The sequence below is a fragment of the Paroedura picta genome, chromosome 1, assembly GCF_049243985.1.
Source record: "Paroedura picta isolate Pp20150507F chromosome 1, Ppicta_v3.0, whole genome shotgun sequence".
Taxonomy (NCBI): domain Eukaryota; kingdom Metazoa; phylum Chordata; class Lepidosauria; order Squamata; family Gekkonidae; genus Paroedura; species Paroedura picta.
Genome location: NC_135369.1, coordinates 99,748,398 through 99,766,666, shown reverse-complemented (window position 1 = coordinate 99,766,666; position 18,269 = coordinate 99,748,398). Strand labels below are relative to the sequence as shown.

Here is an 18,269-nt window from a genome sequence, read left to right as displayed (position 1 = left end):
TCTAGATTTTCTTTTTTTTAAAAATTAGCGTTGTATTTCACCGTCCTATGTAGTTTAACATCATCCACATACTGGCTACATGTATGTAGTGTTTGAATTATGAATATGGGAGGCAGGCCGAAGATTGGATTCCCAAACGTACCTCCTTCAATGGGTGACAGGAAAGTGCTTGAGGGACCAGCTAGTTCTATGTTTGCAAAACAAGACCGGCCATGCATTGAGCTCTCTGCAAGTTGCCAATCCAGTCTTCAGTGTAGCACCAGCAGAGGGCACAAAGATTCCAGCTGAGGGAAGATACCTCTCCAGCTAATTATTCTTGATGGTTTCATGCTGCTAGTGGTAATTCCTCCTCTCTCAGGATCTCAGTAAATTACAGAAAACTTGAAACAATGGGGTGGGGGTGGATCTGTCTGTACCTTTGTCCTGGCTTTGCTAAAATATGTGGTGTGCAACATGTGCTATTGTTTCCAGCTGCAAAGAAATAATGCGAGGCCCTGCTCCTCACCAGAATCCTCTGCCATGCACAGAGGAGTTAAGAAAAAACAGCTCTCCCCCCTCTTGTTTCTCTGTGGGCTTTCAGGAAAGACATAAGCACTTTTCTTGCTGCTTTCCCTTTCTCATGCCAGTTCAAAGCCTGTTTGGATGTGAGAGAAAAGAGAATGTGACCTTCTTATGCAAAAGGAAATAGACTCTCACAGAAACCTTGAAGGAGGGGGAAGAATCAGGGGCAGTCACAAATAATGTCCAATTAGCAAGTCAAGCTAAAATGCTTGAACCCCTGTCTCTGACCTTTCGGTTCTTACTGAGTATATTGATTCAATATTCTTTCATCTGTGTTGTTTTGTACTAAAATAATTCAGAAACTTTATTGTCATACAAAGTTTGCATTGAGTCAAGCTGTCTCACTTGTATTTTGAAACAGTAATAGCATCACCCTGTGAAGAGAGAATCATATGTTTGTTTTAGATATACTTAAAACTCGGTTACTTGAAAATTTTCTGTTTCTAATAGTATCCTGAAAATTAAAGCTACAACTAACTTAGGTAATGTTTGTCTTTTTAGGGAGTAACTGGTGCACTGTCAGTTTTGATGAAGGATGCAATTAAACCAACATTGATGCAGACATTGGAGGTAAGTCCATTCAGTTTTTTAAATAATAATCTACTAATTTTAATCTTTCATATTCCTTTCCAAGGCTGTACCTAAATTGCCAGGGTACACTATTTAAAACAGGGTTTTGCTGAAGCTGAATGGGCTGCTCTTTTCATGCTGGATTTGCTTAATCATTTTAGAGAACTTGTTGTTTGAAGGGGATGTTTACCTAGAATCTAAGAACACTGAGGCTTTCATATAGTAGCTGTGCTAGAAACATAATTAAGAGCTGCAGCAGCATTATCTACATGCTTTTAATCCCCTTTCTTCTCATTGAGATTTAGGACTGGATACATATCATAGGATTACTGTCTATGAACTTAATCTAAATGTTCTCCTCAGTACATGGGAGGATTTTATTGGAAGATCCGTATGGCTTGGATGCTTTTAACAGCCATGGAACAGAAATTAATAACAGCTTCTTGCTTATCCTTGTTAAACGGCAAATAAATATAAACTCATTTTTAAATGGTAGTGAAATAATAATTATATATGTTTAAGATAAGATACTGCTGTTTTAGAACAACAGCACAAAGGGAACATCATTTGTCACTTTATCAGGCTCACTTGCCAAATGGTTATAAAAAGATCTTGGTGCTACTTCAAAGCCTGGTCTACACATGCAGCAGAATGGGGTGGGGTGGAGAAGGTCTAAAATGTGCTACTGTGGAGAAGCATTCAAAATGTGACACACCTTCAGCATGGTGCTACCATCCAATATACCAAGGTCACTTTCATCTGCTAGAGCAGCCTTCAAATGCATGACAGCTTCAACAGTGGATTGTCCTTGAACTTCCACCTTATTGAACAGCAAGCGGATCTCCTTATCCTGTCCTATTCTGAAACTGTCTTGATATGAACAGGCAGCAGAGTTTTGTGCTACTGTTGGCGATCCAAAATCTCTTGGGGATCTCATGCAAAACACTTTTGGTTGCCCTGCATTGCAGTCTGCCTGTGCTTAACTGGTCTAAAAGTCTAATATGGAAGATGATTCCCTACTTTGGGTCTGATGACTGTTTGGCTTTTTCATGTGTTATCCAGGGTACTCCAGTTTTTGTGCATGCTGGACCCTTTGCAAATATTGCTCATGGTAATTCCTCCGTTTTGGCAGACAAAATTGCTCTTAAATTAGTGGGCAAAGATGGATTTGTAGGTAAGTACAAACATATTTCTTCTTGGCATGTTCATGGAAAGAAGTGTGAGATAACATTTATACTGAAGGGTGTGTACGTGTAATGTTTTATCTAGCATTATTTAGGTATGATTCAGGTGAGTAGCTGTGTTTGTCTGAAGCAGAAGAACAAAGGTTGCTGGTTGTAAAGGTGTCACTGGACTAAAACTTATCATCATCATCATCATCATCATTATTATTATTATTATTAAAATGTATAGCCCGTCTTCCTTCTAACATTCAAGGTCGGTCACATATAAATTCCATAAAACCCCATAAAACCCCCTAACCCCAAGGTACCAAAATGGACAAGTCCCTCCTACCTCCCATAGTCCATTACTCAGTTCCATTACTTTAATATGAAACTTTCTGCATCAAAAGATATTTTCTGTCAGATTTGTTTGCTGAGGGTCTGACACTGCTATGCATAAGCAGAAGGAGTTTAGACAAGCAGCTCTTTACAGCCATCCTTTCCCACCTGAGTACTCCCCAAAAATCTCTAAGGAGAATCAGGGAATCTGTGTGACATGAGGAAGTTGCAGTAAGGAGGAATCCAACAAAATCCCTTTTCCCTTTGCTCTTAGACCAGCAGAGCAACAGCCTCAAAGAGTGCCACAGCACAATCCTATGAAGATAGGTTGATGGACTTGGGAATGTTCAGCCTGGAGAAAAGGAGGTTGAGAGGGGACATGATAGCCCTCTTTAAGTATTTGAAAGGTTGTCATTTGGAGGAGGGCAGGATGCTGTTTCCGTTGGCTGCAGAGGAGAGGACACGCAGTAATGGGTTTAAACTTCAAGTACAACGATATAGGCTAGATATCAGGAAAAAAAATTTCACAGTCAGAGTAGTTCAGCAGTGGAATAGGCTGCCTATTGCTGAGCTCCCCCTCACTGGCAGTCTTCAAACAAAGGTTGGATGCACACTTTTCTTGGATGCTTTAGGATGCTTTGGGCTGATCCTGCGTTGAGCAGGGGGTTGCACTAGATGGCCTATATGGCCCCTTTACAACTCTATGATTCTATATGTGTTCTGTAAGTCTGAACATTTGTGATTCCAAGAGCTGATGAAGACAGTAGGAACACCTGTTGGGGCAGGAAATTGTTTAGCTTGCGCTCTAATCAATCATTAGTCCTTACATCTTCATTAGATCTCATGCAAAAGTTAAAATTTCTACCATCAAACATTTAAAAAATCAAACATTTAAACAAAATTAAAAGACTATTTAAAGTTTCCAGTGCCAACTAAACAAATAGTTCTTCATTAGGTCTACTTGGGAAGTAAGACTCTTTTATCCCGTGAACTCAACTGACCCAGAAACTTGTATCGAGAACAATTTTATTACTGTGGCTATTTAATCTGTAGGTAGTTGATACAGTTGAAAGCAGAGGGGAAAGATATAAATAAATTCCAGCCTGCCTTTCCCCAAAAATAGTCCTTAAAGATTACCAGATGCTTAGTTATTAATAAAACCAGCAGAAATTGGCCTCCCCCTCTCCCCCCAAGCTATGATCAGTTGTCAGGAGGAAGGCTGACTAATGCCAAGGGCAGTTAATAATGCTTGGGACCCAGGAGGTCTGAAGTTTCCAGGAAAGATGGGGGTGGCTTGAGGAAAAAGATACCAGTCCAGCTCCTAGGAGGTTCCTAGTTCAAGACCTCTTACTGATGGCAGTTCTGTTCATTTGCCAAGAACTGGAGCTTATAACTCTTAGACTGGTATAAAATATCACCTGGTAAAGGATGAGTGGGGGAAGAAATAAGCGGGCTTTGCCCACTGTCACAGATATATTTCTGGGCATCTATGGGTCATTATAGTAGAAGTCAGCTTAGAATTTTCTCAAATGTGATACCTTGGGTGTTTTTGTGTCAGCAGAGAGTTTTACAATTTTATTATTTATTTTTATATTTAAGGCTCAGGGCAGCTCGCACAATTTCAAATACAGTATAGCCATATCCATTATGACAAAACACTATCCTTATCCATGGTTCCTCTCTATATTTGTGAAGCAGCCTGGGGGTTGGAATGTACCCAGCTGTCCAAGTTGGAATAGGGCCAATCAGGGTGCAGCCAGCAAAGATGGCTGCACCCTGATTGGCCCTGCGCCTGCAGCTCCTGCCCTCCGTCCCTGGACTCTAGACTCTTTGCCTCAGTGCCTGGAGCCAGCAGCAGATGAGGGGAGAGGGCCCTGGGCAAAGGGTCATGGTGGAGGGCCTGCTAATGAGGGCCCCTTGAACTGCTAAGCAGGGCTTGCTAATGAGGGCCTCCCAGCCTGCTAATGAGGCCTCTTGGCCTACTAACGAGGGCTTCCCTGCCTGCTAACCAGGGCCTCTTGGCCTGATAGGCTGGGCCTGATAATGAGGGCCTCTTGGCCTGCTAATGAGGGTCTCCCGGCCTGCTGACTGCCTGCTAAGGAGCTCTGTCCCGGGCCTGCAAACGAGCTGGCCAGCCCCCGCCCGCCCCACTTGATCCGGCTGCGGGCTGTGGCCCAAAGCCACCTTAAGCTGCCTGCCCGGGGACCAGGGCAGGGGACCCTTTCAAGGCCCGTTCTTAGGAACCAGCTTTGAAGCTAGTAATATAAGAGTTTAAAATGTAAATTCATTCAGTTTAAAATACAATTTATCATTTATCTAAAATAATAAATAAGAGAGCTAGCAGGGTGTAGAGGTTAAGAGTGGCAGCTTCTAATCTGGCGAGCCGGGTATTATTCCCCGTTCTTCCACATACAGCCAGCTGGGTGACCTTGGGCTCATCACAGTCCTGATAGTTCTGATCTGACGGATCAGTCCTGTCAGAAGCTCTCTCAATCCCACCCACCTAACAGGGTGTCGTGGGGAGAGGAAAGGCAAGATGATTGTAAACTGCTTTGAGACTCCTTCAAGCATGAAAAATGGAGTATAAAAACCAATTCTTCATATTAATTTATTTAATCTTCTGCTTCATAACACCAGTCTGCTTGGTGTGTCCACGGAATGGGGAGAGGAGAGTGAGTTCCATCTTCAAATGCAGTTCATGCGGTAAAATAAGGTGATGAAGTAATGTCGCTGTCATTCAACACACACACACGCAAACAAAATACAACAACAACCAGGCCGTGATGCATAGAATAGAGAGTTTAGTTGAGGTAATTTTGTAAGCGTTTTGCCCCTTCCTGATTTAAAAAGTTATTTACCACATTAGGAGAAGAAGTGAGTGTGTTACAGATTTAAATAGCTTTAGGAGAATGGGTTTTGTTTAATTCTCTTTCTTGAACTTAGTATAATTACACAAACTTTGGCATTCTTTTTGCCCATAGTTAGTTTAAGATTAAGTAAACATGAATTAACTGCCTAAATAACAGACTTTCTTTATACTATCCTGAATACATTTATCACAATAAAACAATCCATGCTGGTTGCTTAACTATCTGTGAGCATTTATACAGTTGTATTTCCATGGATGCCTTATATGTACAACCACATTTATAACTGTATAACAAAAGATTTACAATGGATTTACAAAAATAGTGCAGCATGTGTGTTTAAATAGGAAAAGAATAATCTCCAGTACATTTTTATATAATAAAGAACTTTGTGGTATTTTGCTGGTAGTGGCTCTTTCTCCAAAAAAGGAAATAAATCCTCAATGCTTTTGCCTTAAACCTCTTTTGGCACAAAACCCCACAGATGTGCTGCCTTTAAAAAGTGCATGGCTCAAGATTCTTTATAGGATTGTGTTTTTCTTTTCCTTGGCTTTACTGAAAAGTTACCATCTACCAACTGTTCCAGAGAGTTATCCTTTTAAACTTCTGACTACCTTGTGTCAGAATATTCCCTGTCTAGCTTTTGTACTCCCATTTGTTTTCATAGCTAAGAAAATGCAGTGCCTTTTGTAACAGAAGTCTGTCTTTCCTTTCATTTGGGTCAAATGTTAAATTAATAATGGCTACTATCCAAAATAGTTTATAGCAAGATCTAGGTGTACAGTGGGACTTACAAATGTCATTTCTACTGACTGCATTAGTTCTCCTTCTCAAGTGTATTGCAGGCTGTGTTTTAAATCCTCTTGAGGTGTGTGTGTGTGGAGGAAGTGATGTCTCTGGTTGGGATGGAATCATAGAATCATAGAGTTGGAAGGGACCACCAGGGTCATCTAGTCCAGCCCCCTGCACAATGGAGAAACTCACAACTATGAGGCAAACAAAGTTCTTCTGAATAGGCTTGGGTCAATATTCAGCTGGAACAAAGACGTCAAAAATGACAGCCATGTTGCTATCCTTTCCCTCCGTAATGTTTAGAAGTGTTATCCAAGTGCTGACATAATTGCATTTCCTTGCCATCCACCAACCCCTAGTGATATGAAGGGGAACTGGACATTGTTAAATTAGGTGAAAGCTTGTGAAATGTTATGCGGAAAAGGGAAGTTAGGCTCAGGATTGCTCTTACTAGTGGCAGCTATATGCATTTCATATTCTCAAGCTTTGGTCTTGAATACACTTGAACTGTATGTAATGCAGACACAGTGTTAAAAGTAAGACACACCATGGACTGTACAAAGGATCAGAGGTCAAGTATAATGTATCGTAACACAAGGTGGCTTTCTCCTGCTTTAGTACATGGCTGTTACTGTATTTTTCTTTTATCTTGCCTTCAAAATATATTTTCCTGAGAATCAGTATTGTAAAGTGCAGGGAGCCCTGTAAGTCTATAAAATACTTTCTCTCTGCTTCCAAAAGTCAGCAAATGTGCTAAGAACCAAATGCTACAAACTCCAAAATATACTAGATTCTCGAGCAGTCAGTCTCTCACACATACATTTTTCTTTCCCCCTGTTTTCTTTTTCATTCCCTCCTCCAATAATGTAAGAGCAAGTCCTCTGCAAGTAATTATGCCTTGTGGGAAATGATCTTTTTTTCCAATATAAAGGAGTATCATTTGAAATGAGATCATACTTGAAATGAAGACTGGCCCCGTGGGCTTCCTTCATTCTATCCAACATTGTCTCTTCTCTAGCTAAACAATGAAAGGAGCCAGATCATTACTTGAAATGATGCTGAGATTATTGATGGATGCATTGATGATACACAAAATAAAAAGGCAAAAATCACATCTTGGTCTCTTCCTGCACACACACACACACACACACACATCCCAGATTGAAAATGCACAATTATTACTAGATTACACTCTTAGTACATTCATCGGCTTCCAAGGTAATGGTTTTGGTAATCAACAGGCCAATGCATTCACCTTTATATTGTTCTAACTATAAAGCTACCAAATAAGTTTTTCTTGTATGAAAACATCATCATATGAAATAATGCGTTCAGATCCAAAGAACTAAATCTTTAGGCTATTTCTGTAGACACCTGAGATGCATCCAAATATGCATCTAAAAGCTGTGAAGTAGAATCTGTAAACATTGAAGAGAGTAAAATCTTGTGATCCATGCAAAACAAGTATATGTATGCCGAGTTGCCAATTCAAAGATAGGATTTGTTATTGGATTCTTAAAAATAGAATTCTTTGTACTTGATTAGTTGGGATTTTACTATGTCTTGGTGTATTTTCCAATGAAAGCAGAGGGACAAAATTTACTTACCCCTTTGAATACATTTAATTTTAGGTGTATTTGTACTTCAAAAATAGTCTTATGAATTGGGACCAACTTAGTCATTATATGGCAGGAGGATGTAACAGTTTCCACTTTCTTTAAAAAAACAAACAAAAAAGAGTTTGTTTTATCAGAGGAATGACATGGGAGAGGATACAGTTCTTTGATCTCTAGCTTTTACCTTTTTTCCCCACTCAGTGCAACCCCTTTCCCCTGTCATGTCCTGTTGTGGTTTATGACAGCCAGTTTGGTATAGTGGCTCTCAGTAGAATCACACAGTTTGGGACAATCACACAATCTTATCCTAAACTACCACAGAGGATTGTTGTGAAGATAAAATATAAGAGAGGAGAATGACGTAAGCTAGTGTGTCTCCATTGGGACAAAAAGTGGGATAAATGTGAAGTTAAGTTAGTATAATCTTTAACCGCTCCTGTGGAGCAAAATAAATAAAAGAGTAAGCCCTAAGGGGGAGGAGAAAGGGCGGGCTCTTTCCGGGATAAAAACTCGGAGGGCCCAATCAGCAGCCGCAAAGACTTGCCCAGCCTCGCCTTGCCCAGCCAGGGACTCACTGCACACAAGGAGAAGCAGCCTTCCCCGATGGTGAGTACTCCAGCTGGTTTCCCCTCACCCTCGTGAAAGGAGCAGGGATGCCACATTGCAGACGTGGTATCCCTGCTCCTTTCCCGCCCGGGGTCCCTTTCTGATGGCCATCGCACCATCACCGCTTCCCCACACCCAGACACACACATACACACACACACAACCCCCATGGCCGCCCTCCATTGCACCGCTGCCGCTTCCCCGCCCCCACAGACACGCGCACACACACACACACAGCAACCCACCCACCACGATCTCCCACCCCTTCCCCCACCCCACATACCCATGCACACACTCCTCTCTACCCTCTTCTTCCCTCGCCAACTCCCCCTCTCAATTCGCCCCCCCCTCGTGATTCCCCCCACACCCTTCATGCCCCCCTGTCCCCTCCCCTTTCACCTATCTCTCTGCCTGCCTTCCTTTCTTCCTTCTTACTTCCTGACTTCCTCTATTTCTCCATCTCCTTCCTGTCTCTCTGTCTCTCCTCACTTGCTTCCTGTCTTTCTCCTTTACTTCCTTTCTTTCTCCCTTCTAGGTAAAGGTAAAGGTATCCCCTGTGCAAGCACCGAGTCATGTCTGACCCTTGGGGTGATGCCCTCCAGCGTTTTCATGGCAGACTCAATACGGGGTGGTTTGCCAGTGCCTTCCCCAGTCATTACCGTTTACCCCCCAGCAAGCTGGGTACTCATGTTACCAACCTTGGAAGGATGGAAGGCTGAGTCAACCTTGAGCCGGCTGCTGGGATTGAACTCCCAGCCTTATGGGCAAAGCTTTCAGACGGCTGCCTTACCATTCTGCGCCACAAGAGGCTCATGTTCTCCCTTCTACCCATCCCTTTTACCACCCCTTGCTCTTCTTTCTCCCTCCCATACCTCCTTTCCTCTTCTTCCTTCCTTTCCTACAATCTGCCTCCCCATGCACTAGCGCCCACTGTATTTCTTCTACAGCGGGCTTAATTTCTAGTTATAAATAAATAAGCTCTCATAGAAGCAAACAGAATCACCATGCTAATCATAGTAGCATCATAGTAGCACCATTGCTGCCATCTATTCCTGGCTACCTCTTGTGTCCTGCCTCTCACTCTAGAGACTCAGCTCCCTCTAATTCCAGTAGTCTGCTGCTCACCCTGCTGGACAGGCTTAGTGCTGTTAGGAACTGGATCCACTACTCACTCCATCTGTAGCAGCAGAAGTGCAGGTAAATGTATAGCTATCCTTGTAGGTGGAATAGCATCTTGGAACTGGTAATTTTGAACTAGAGGAGGAAACAGCTAGGCTTCTTGCCCTCACTCTGCCCACTCAGTGGCATCCCATGTGTTATTTCATTTAAAGTAAACGTTTGAGGACTCTGCTATGTGATCTCTAGTTTGGCCTGTGGCCTGAAGAAGTCCGAATGCCAAGAGGTAGTTGATATTTGCAGAGCACTGTTAAGAGACCATTTTTGCTTGCCTTGCTGCCTTTACATTTACCCGATATACTGGAACTTATTTCTTGCCAAAAGTTGTGCATGTGTTCAATAAAACCATGTGGAATATTTCACCTTGGCAATTAAGTATGTTTAAAAAAAACCTCCAAAAACCAGCAGATTCTGCAAGCGGAATAGATTTATGCAGAAGCAGTGGGGGAGGGTTGTTTAGCCCCCTTTTCCAACCTGACATTTTTATAGCAACAGCTAGACACTTGCCAAAGTGTCCCCCCTCCCCCCATTGCAGTACAACTGCATGTTGCCACTGCAAATACAAGATGAAGCTGGAAGAAACCTGGTATCAGTTCAAGGGGAAACAGTATGTGGGGAAAGACTTTGTGCACCTGTTTCCCAACCTCTACCCCACTTTTTTGTGGAAAATAGGGGTCTCTCCTGAAGCTGATATTATTTACTGCATTGGGCTATCATGCCTTCATTTACACATCTGGGAAGATAACATTTAGGAATGGGTTATAGAGAGTGTTGAAATGTTGAGGACAGTATAGGAACAGGGATGGTTTCCTCTCTATTTATGTAGTGCAATGTTTTTTGTTATAAAGAACATAGTTAACATTACATAGTATGGAAAAAATACTTTTTGAAAATCTCCTGGGCCATTCGAATTTACATTAAACAAATGAAATTTGATACCACTTAATGCAGAGCCAAAGCCTTGAAAGGTAGAGGGCTAAAATGCCAGTGCTGTTAAATCAATTAAGATTGATACATTTAGCTTTTCCAGCTTGATAAATGATGGTGTGACTCTAAACGCAGTTACACCTTTCTAAGCCCATTATTTTTAGTTTGAATTAGAAGGGTATATCTCTGTTTAGGATTGCACTGTTAGTGCTGTTTTTAAAAAATCAGCACTGCAGCTTTCTGTAGTAACCCAATATTTCCCTTTGGGCTTTTAATTACCTCCTTGCTTCTAGGATGGCCAATATTGTTTTGCATTCAGGACTGTGGATTACTTCCTCCAAAGCACATTATCTGTGAACAAATCCAAAAACTCTCTTCTTAAAGCATTGTCATAGGAAGCCTAATGACCTATTTCTTCTGTTCACTTAGCTTTTCCACTATACCTTAAAAAGCTGGGGTAGATGGTTTTTTAAGCCTCCTATATAAGCCAGTGAAAAGCAACTGAATGTAAATCAAATAGACTGGCTGAAATCCAAAGAATGCTTTATTGGAAGCAAGCCCTGTTACATAACATAGGACTTATCTCTACCTAGGCCTGCTTAGGATTGTGCCCTGAATCTCTCTAACTCACCGCTGGTTAATTCTGACTTCCAAGACTCTGGTTGAATTAATAGATGGTCAAGCTAGCACTTCACTAGCCCTTTTCACAGAACATTTTAATAGTATAAAAGGTGTGGGGAAGTGGGCTCACAGTCACAAGTTCTGTCCAAGGCTACACACACTTAAAGAAGGCATGGGCCCTACAATTGTGCAGGTGCTTGTCTCTGCAGATGGGAATTCTGAAAAGGAGTCCTAATCATGGGGGTTGAGGAAAGCTCTGCCTACCTCACTTGTGTTTATGTAGGGCATAAATACATTTTACAATGAATGTACATCCAGTGGGGCATACCTCTGCTTCAATACTACCCCTTTTCACTATCACCATACTATTACGTAAAAATCCTCCTGTGTGAACAAGCCATTGGATACTCAGTGTCACTTTTCCTTTAAAAAATGTATTAGAAGTTGTCTTGTAAAATTTTTAAATACATTTTAAAACCTATGAACACAGGGCAGCAAGGTTCAAGGGGGGAGTCTAAGAGTTTGTAGAAGACCTGTAGGGAGGGGCTTGCCCTCAAAACTTCAGCTGTTGAGGGCTCCTGGATCAATCCCTCCTCAACCAGCCTTAGAGCATGGGCAACTAAATACAGGTGAAAGAGCTGCTTCCTGTTATGACTGTGGAAGCAGGACACCAATCTAGTTCTGAGAATTTATGCATGGTTCTTTATATCCTGGATATATCCTGGAGGGTGATATACGCCTGATCTTTGGAGACATCCAGACCAAAGACTACAAGTTAGCTAAAATTCGGGAACACTCCTAGCATAGAATGCTATACGTGCTCAGCCAAAACACATCCCCTGAGGGAATGTGGATTCGCCCTCAAGTCTTGTTATGAGCATTGACCTCCCAGTTAGGCTGTTAAATCTGTCATACTTAGTTCAGTTGTAAGAATTGCACTGCATAAACTTAAGTGTAGATTTCTCAGGCTTCAGTCTACTGCTACAAGTTTTGTAAGCCAAATATTATAAAACCTGTTGTGTTGCAGTTAAAGAGTATGCCATAAAGAATATATTATTTAGGATTTATGCACCAGAAGAAAGAAAATGGAAGTGGTGTCACGTTCCACTTTTCAAAATTTTTAGGAGATGCTGTAAAGCCATTTCATTTCTGAGAGCTTTTAATGGGCTTAAACTTGAATTGGTGAGGATTGGGGATGGACGGCCAGAATAGTGGTAGAGTGTTGAACTAGGATCTGGGAGACCCAGGTTTGAATCCCCATTCTGTCATAGAAGGTTGCTGGGTGACCTTTGGCCAGACATGTTCTCCAGGTATAACCTATCTCACATATTGTGAGGATCAAACAGGGGAGAAATACAGGGCCATTCCACACGAGTTCAAAGTAGCAGGAGTGTGGCAAATTGTAATCGCTACTAATTTGCAGTTAAGCACGACGTCGCACACAATCTGCCACACTCCTGAAACCGATCAGCAAAAAGCGCTTTGTTGTAGCTCTTAAAGTGGATTCACCCTCCGAAAAGCGCTACACTCTTGCAACCAATCTGCAACACTAGCGAAAAAGTTCTGCGCGTTACCATTGTTGCGGTTTCAGCAAAGTCCCCCCCCCCCGGCTCTCTCCTCTGATCTTCCGGCGAAGCGATCGCCATTTTTTTTTCTCGGAGCGAGCAGAAAGCAACGAACCGGCGAGGCTTGATTCACCCAGCGAGGCTTCTCCGGCTGCAGTCCCTACACAGAGCTGCTTTAAAGCTCACCTCTTAGTCACCAAGCACAACACAAGCCCCGTTTGCTAGTTCCCTTTATTTTCGGCAGAAAATCGCGCCCGTGCGCGGGGGGGGATTTTTTTTCACTCGGGGGAGCGTGGCAACGATGAATCGCCAGCTCATACACCACCTGCCAGCTAGATGGGTCTCTTCGTTGCAACGAATCAACGCAGATTCGTTGCAACGTGTGTTTGTTTTTTTTTAAACCTGTTCTTAAAGGCAAAGGGGTTTTTTCGGAGCTTGGTAACAACCGCCCATTGTCTGCTCGTTTGATTGATGGCCAGGGGCGGGACAAAGCTCGGCCAATATCGCTTCCTTCCTAGCGATTTTTACCGAGACCGGAAACTTGTGGGGAACGATTGAAACGCAACTGGATTCCACTACAAAGGCAGGTATGCATAACGACCAATTCCACTATTTAAAATTGCATTTTTTCTTTCCGAAACCAATTTGCCACATTGATCCTGGTGCGGAATGGCCCACAGAATAAGCCTCTTTGGTCCCCATTGGGAGAAAGGTGGGATACAAATAAAGAAGAAGAAGAAGAAGAGTTGGTTCTTACGTGCCATTTTTTTCTACCAGGAGTCTCAAAGCAGTTTACAATCGCCTTATTTGTTTGTATTAATTTTTATTAATTACATTTGTATATCGCCATCCCCTGAGGCTCAGTAAGGTTCACATGGAATGTAAGAAACAATACATTGAACTTTTTTTCTGTGTCAAATATAATAGAATACAACAATGGTAACAATAACAACAACAGAAAATAGCAGTTTGAACAGGACAACAATCAAACAGGTCTATGGTTCAGTACATGGGTTCAGGGGTCCAGCAGGTATTGCTGATTCTGGTTGATTTCAACCAAATGACTGGTGGAAGAGCTTCCTTTTGCAGGCCCTGCAGAACTGTTTTAGATCTAGTAGCATCAGCAGTGCTGCCTCGGTCCAGCTGGCGATAGAGGTCATCTGTCAGGGCGACTTGCACTGTCTCTACCCCATAGCCAGGCCGGAAACATGACTGAGATGGGTCTAGGACTGAAGCTTCTTCAAGGAATGCTGATATTTTCCACCATTTTCTCCAGAAACTCTTAAGTGCAAGACAGGTTGATAGTTGTCGGGCTTTCGCTACTTTTTTCAGTAGCAGGGATATCAAACCTGGCATGCCAGATTAGAAGTCCATGCTCTTAACTATTACACCAAGCTGTAAATGTTGCTTTGTTGTGTATTTAAGTTTTGGAATGTTAAACTCAAGAGCAGTCTTAGCCACAAGGCAGCCACAGCAGGTGTCCCAGTTCTGTGCTGGGAGGGGGGGGCTGCACTGGAGTGCCCCTAACTGCCCTACTGCTGCAGCACCACTGCTGCTGGCCTGTGCAGCCTAAGTAGTCAGTGGCAGTTTCAGAGCAGCAACCAACTAGTGTCTACTCTCCAACCACTGTAAAGCCTGATTGCCTCAGCCCCCTCCCTAAATCACTGTGCATAGAGTTCTGAGCAGACTGGGAGACAAGAAAGCCTTGTCTGTGCCCCACTGTGCCCTAAGTAGGGGGGAAGAGGGGAAAGGAGCAGCTTCCTGTGGTGGTACAGCTACCTGCTTATGGCAGTCCCTGTTCCTTGTACACACCTACCTGTTTGCTGCCAGCAGCGGTGACTACTACTCATGCCTCCCCACCAGCAATGGTAGACAGCAGCAGTTGGTCCCTGCTTATGGCAGCAGGGCCTCCTTCTTGCATCTGCCCACTTGTGTGTTTGCAGTGCACAGGCAATGGCAGGATGCTCACCTAGCTCAGAGTAGCAGCAGAAGTTGCGTATTGCTTTGGGCTATGGTGGCCTGGAAGGGGGACAATAATTCTGGGGCCCCATCCTGGCCTTATGCCCAGGGTCCCAGAATCACTCAGACTGCCTCTGCTTGAACCACAAGCTAAAACTGTGATCTCAATATTTTAAGGAATAAATCTCTCTTTGATTACGTAATGCCTTGCCAATTCTTTGTGAATGCCTTGTGGTTTAGAGTTGAGGTCTTGTGTTCCTGTCAATAAAGGACTTTTGGCTTCATTCTCTTTTTGAAGATGTTTTCATTGAGGCACCTTTGTTTTTTCTGTTGTTTTAATAAAACATTAATGTTTGCAGTCTCCAGATAAGTGGAATACTTGTTCTGTTCATTAAACATCTACTAACAAACATCATTCCAGTGCCATCATTCATTATAATTTAAAGGCATAATGTTAGCCATTTCAGCACATTTCCCCCCAAAACTAAAATATAGCTAACTTAGGAAATTCTTTGTCTCCCACAGGCAAAGGCCAGTATCTCTTTCTCTCTCTCCTTAAGAATTCATAAATCAAACCCAGCAACACTGTCAAAGGCCTGGTTCTCATAACTCTCTCCTATCAAATCACAGAAGGGTAGTGTTCTCTCATTCCAATTATTTATGCATGAAGGGAAACAATAGTAATAGCTGCTCTTCATTCCAGCAACTTGGGTTATATATAAACCAACCTGGACACTGGGAAATCCAAAAGCAATTCAGCTTAGTCAAGCCGGGACTGAAAGTATATTATTATAACTAAGTAAGAAAATGTGAAGATGTTTGACAAACAAGAAGATGGTATTTTCAGACACAAGCCCTGTGGTTGAGGCTATGTTTTGGGGCTGAGCATAATGGGCAGCAAAAGATTTAATGACCCTCACCTAATATAAGTCTTCACTCCAAACAAGAGTCCATGGGATGCAGTGACACATGAACATATATAGCATTAGTTTGTCTTTCAGGATGAAAGACTTTTCAGCTGAGTCATACTTAATATTTAATACACTGGGCCAAGATTACCCCCCAGCTTCATGTGGAGGTCTGGGGAATCAAATCTGGTTCTCCCGATTAGAGGTCACTACTCTTAACGATGGCATTAAGCTGGCTCTAGACCAGTTGCACCCTCTTGTCCCACCTCACTTCAGCCCTCTGATTTGTGCAGTTGTTTTTCTACCTGGGTCTACGGTCTTGGGAGTAACACTTTGGGGGGCGGGGTTGGAGGGACAGCAGGAACAAAGAAAAATGTGAGTAAGCTCTACATGCTGTGCATGGATGGTGTACAGGATGCCTTTGTCTAGTCATGTGCTTGAATGTACTTTTATTTGGCTGTAAAGAATGTTAAGCAGAATATAAGGAAAGTGTCCTTTTTGGTACTTCTAGGGAAGAAGCCAAATGTGTTGAGTGTGATTTGAATTGGGATGCAGCCATGCTCTGCTGTGATTAATGACTTGAAACTTGTTGGGTCCTGGATGATTGCACCAAATGATAGAGACATTGATCATTTTGATTCAGTGCTGCCATCTGTGATTTGGCAGCTACTGTGATCTCTGTGAGTAGAACACTGAATTCTGTACATACATTGTTGGCCATGTGCTTTTGATGAGCAGTATTCTGGCTCCTCATTTTTCGGTATTATCCCACTTCAAAGGAGAATACCCTAGCATCAGGCTGATTGAATCCTGTGATTTTGGAATGTAAGCCTCTCAGAGGATACCACCTATAATTTCTAACAGCTACAAAAATAGGTACCATCAAACTACTCTCCCCTGCTGTGCCTTATATTTTATATAAAGAGACCGATCTCTACAAAGAGGAATAGCAGAATCAAAGTCTTAATGAAAGTTCTATGCAGTGGCGCAAAGTCCACCTCCTTTTGCAGAATGATGTATGTCAGCCTCCACGCGGGCCCTGGAGAGCTCCCAGAATTACAGGTGATCTCCAGATGACAGAAATAGTTCCCCTGGAGAAAACGGCTGGACTCTAGGGTAAGATATTCTGCTGACATTCCCCCCAAACCTCACCATCTCCAAGCTCCATTCCCAAAATCTCTAGGCATTTCCAAAACCATAACTGACAACCCTAATATTATGAATATTATTCCCTTTCATATTAGCTCACAAATTCTAGGCCTAAGTCTGTCACTGCAAAATCTCCTCCTCCTCTTCCTCCTCCTCCTCCCTTCTCTTGTGTATGGTGAGATCATATATCATTTGAATAGCAAGCCAAAGTTTTCCTTATCTCCAAACTGGAAAGCCATGGTTTGTGCTTTCCTTGCAAACCAAAATTGCAAACTCTGGATTAATCTTGCTCATGAAACCCTGCAAAAACTCTGAATGATATCTGACCCATTTGGATTTGGTTTGTTGATAAGTTTAATAGCATAGAATGGGTATTCAGCACTCTTTTAAATTATTATTCTTGTTTCTCACTTCTGTTCTACCTCTTAGCAATACAGAAATAATGGGACAAAGTTGTGTCAATATTGGAGAGCTAGACTGAAAGAGGTGGTCTGTAAATGAAACTATAAGGAAATTTTAAAAATAAAATTAATGACCTCTTCACATCCATTATTTCTCTTCTCTCCATGCTAGACATTTCCCGTATTTAAAGAGAGTCTCTAATGTAGTCAAATTCCTTTCATAGTGATACATCTCCCAGAATCATAATGACCAGTAACTTTTCAATTTAAGAAACAGGTGTCAAAAAGTGATAAAACCAGGGCTAAATATGTTTATATTTTTCCATATAATAACTGTGTCTCTGAAACAACCTTAAGAGCCAGCTTGGAATAGTTGTCAAGAGCAGCAGCCTCTAACCTGAAGAATCAGATTTGATTCCCTACTCCTCAATATGCAGCCAGCTCAATGACCTTGAGCTAGTCACTGTCCTGTTAGAACTGTTATCACAGCAGTTCTGTCAGAGCTCTCTTGGCACCACCTACCTCAAAGGGTATCTGTTGTGGGGAGAGGAAGGGAAGACAATTGTAAGCTGTTTGAGACTTTTTCAGGTAGTGAAAGTGATGTAAAAAACCCAACTCTTCTTTTGAGTTACAACAAAATAACCTAATAAATGATTCCAGCATTAGGTTATAGTTCCATGTTATAAACCAATTACACATTTCTAATCCTTTAAATAAATCAACATTTAAATCAATCAATAATAATAAATCAACATTTGAGAGGTTCAACATTTGGGAGGCTCAACCCTCCCTTTTCTTCTGGCTTATAAAATGGTTTCTTAAGAGATTCTAGTAGGGTTCTTTGCCCATATAAATTTTGGAATCATCTTCTGCCATTTCTATATAATTGATTATTTAACAGCCAGATATTTAAGAACAGAAAATATAATCTGCATAGTATACCCCCAAACTGCAGATCTTTCTATGCTTTCGTTATCAGTTTTTGATGATTAACCCAGGGGTTAAGGTTCTTTGAAATTGGTGCTGTGCTCCATAGAATTGAACATATG

The 18,269-nt window shown here is 42.1% G+C and overlaps 1 protein-coding gene across 6 annotated transcripts in view; it reads left to right on the top strand.

Moving 5' to 3' along the window:
• Positions 1–18,269, top strand: part of MTHFD1L (methylenetetrahydrofolate dehydrogenase (NADP+ dependent) 1 like) — a 188,879-nt gene that overhangs the window by 77,445 nt on the left and 93,165 nt on the right. For 5 of the 6 annotated variants that reach the window (XR_013233610.1, XM_077349937.1, XM_077349954.1 and 2 more), the window contains 2 exons: positions 1,063–1,131; positions 2,194–2,305. Coding sequence is in view for 5 of the 6 variants with exons in the window: in XM_077349937.1 (XP_077206052.1) it covers positions 1,063–1,131; positions 2,194–2,305 (181 nt within the window). In the remaining variant the exon portion in view is untranslated. Of the gene's footprint in view, positions 1–650; positions 807–1,062; positions 1,132–2,193; positions 2,306–18,269 lie in introns of those variants that run through there. The other variant, XM_077349980.1, reaches the window with a different exon arrangement.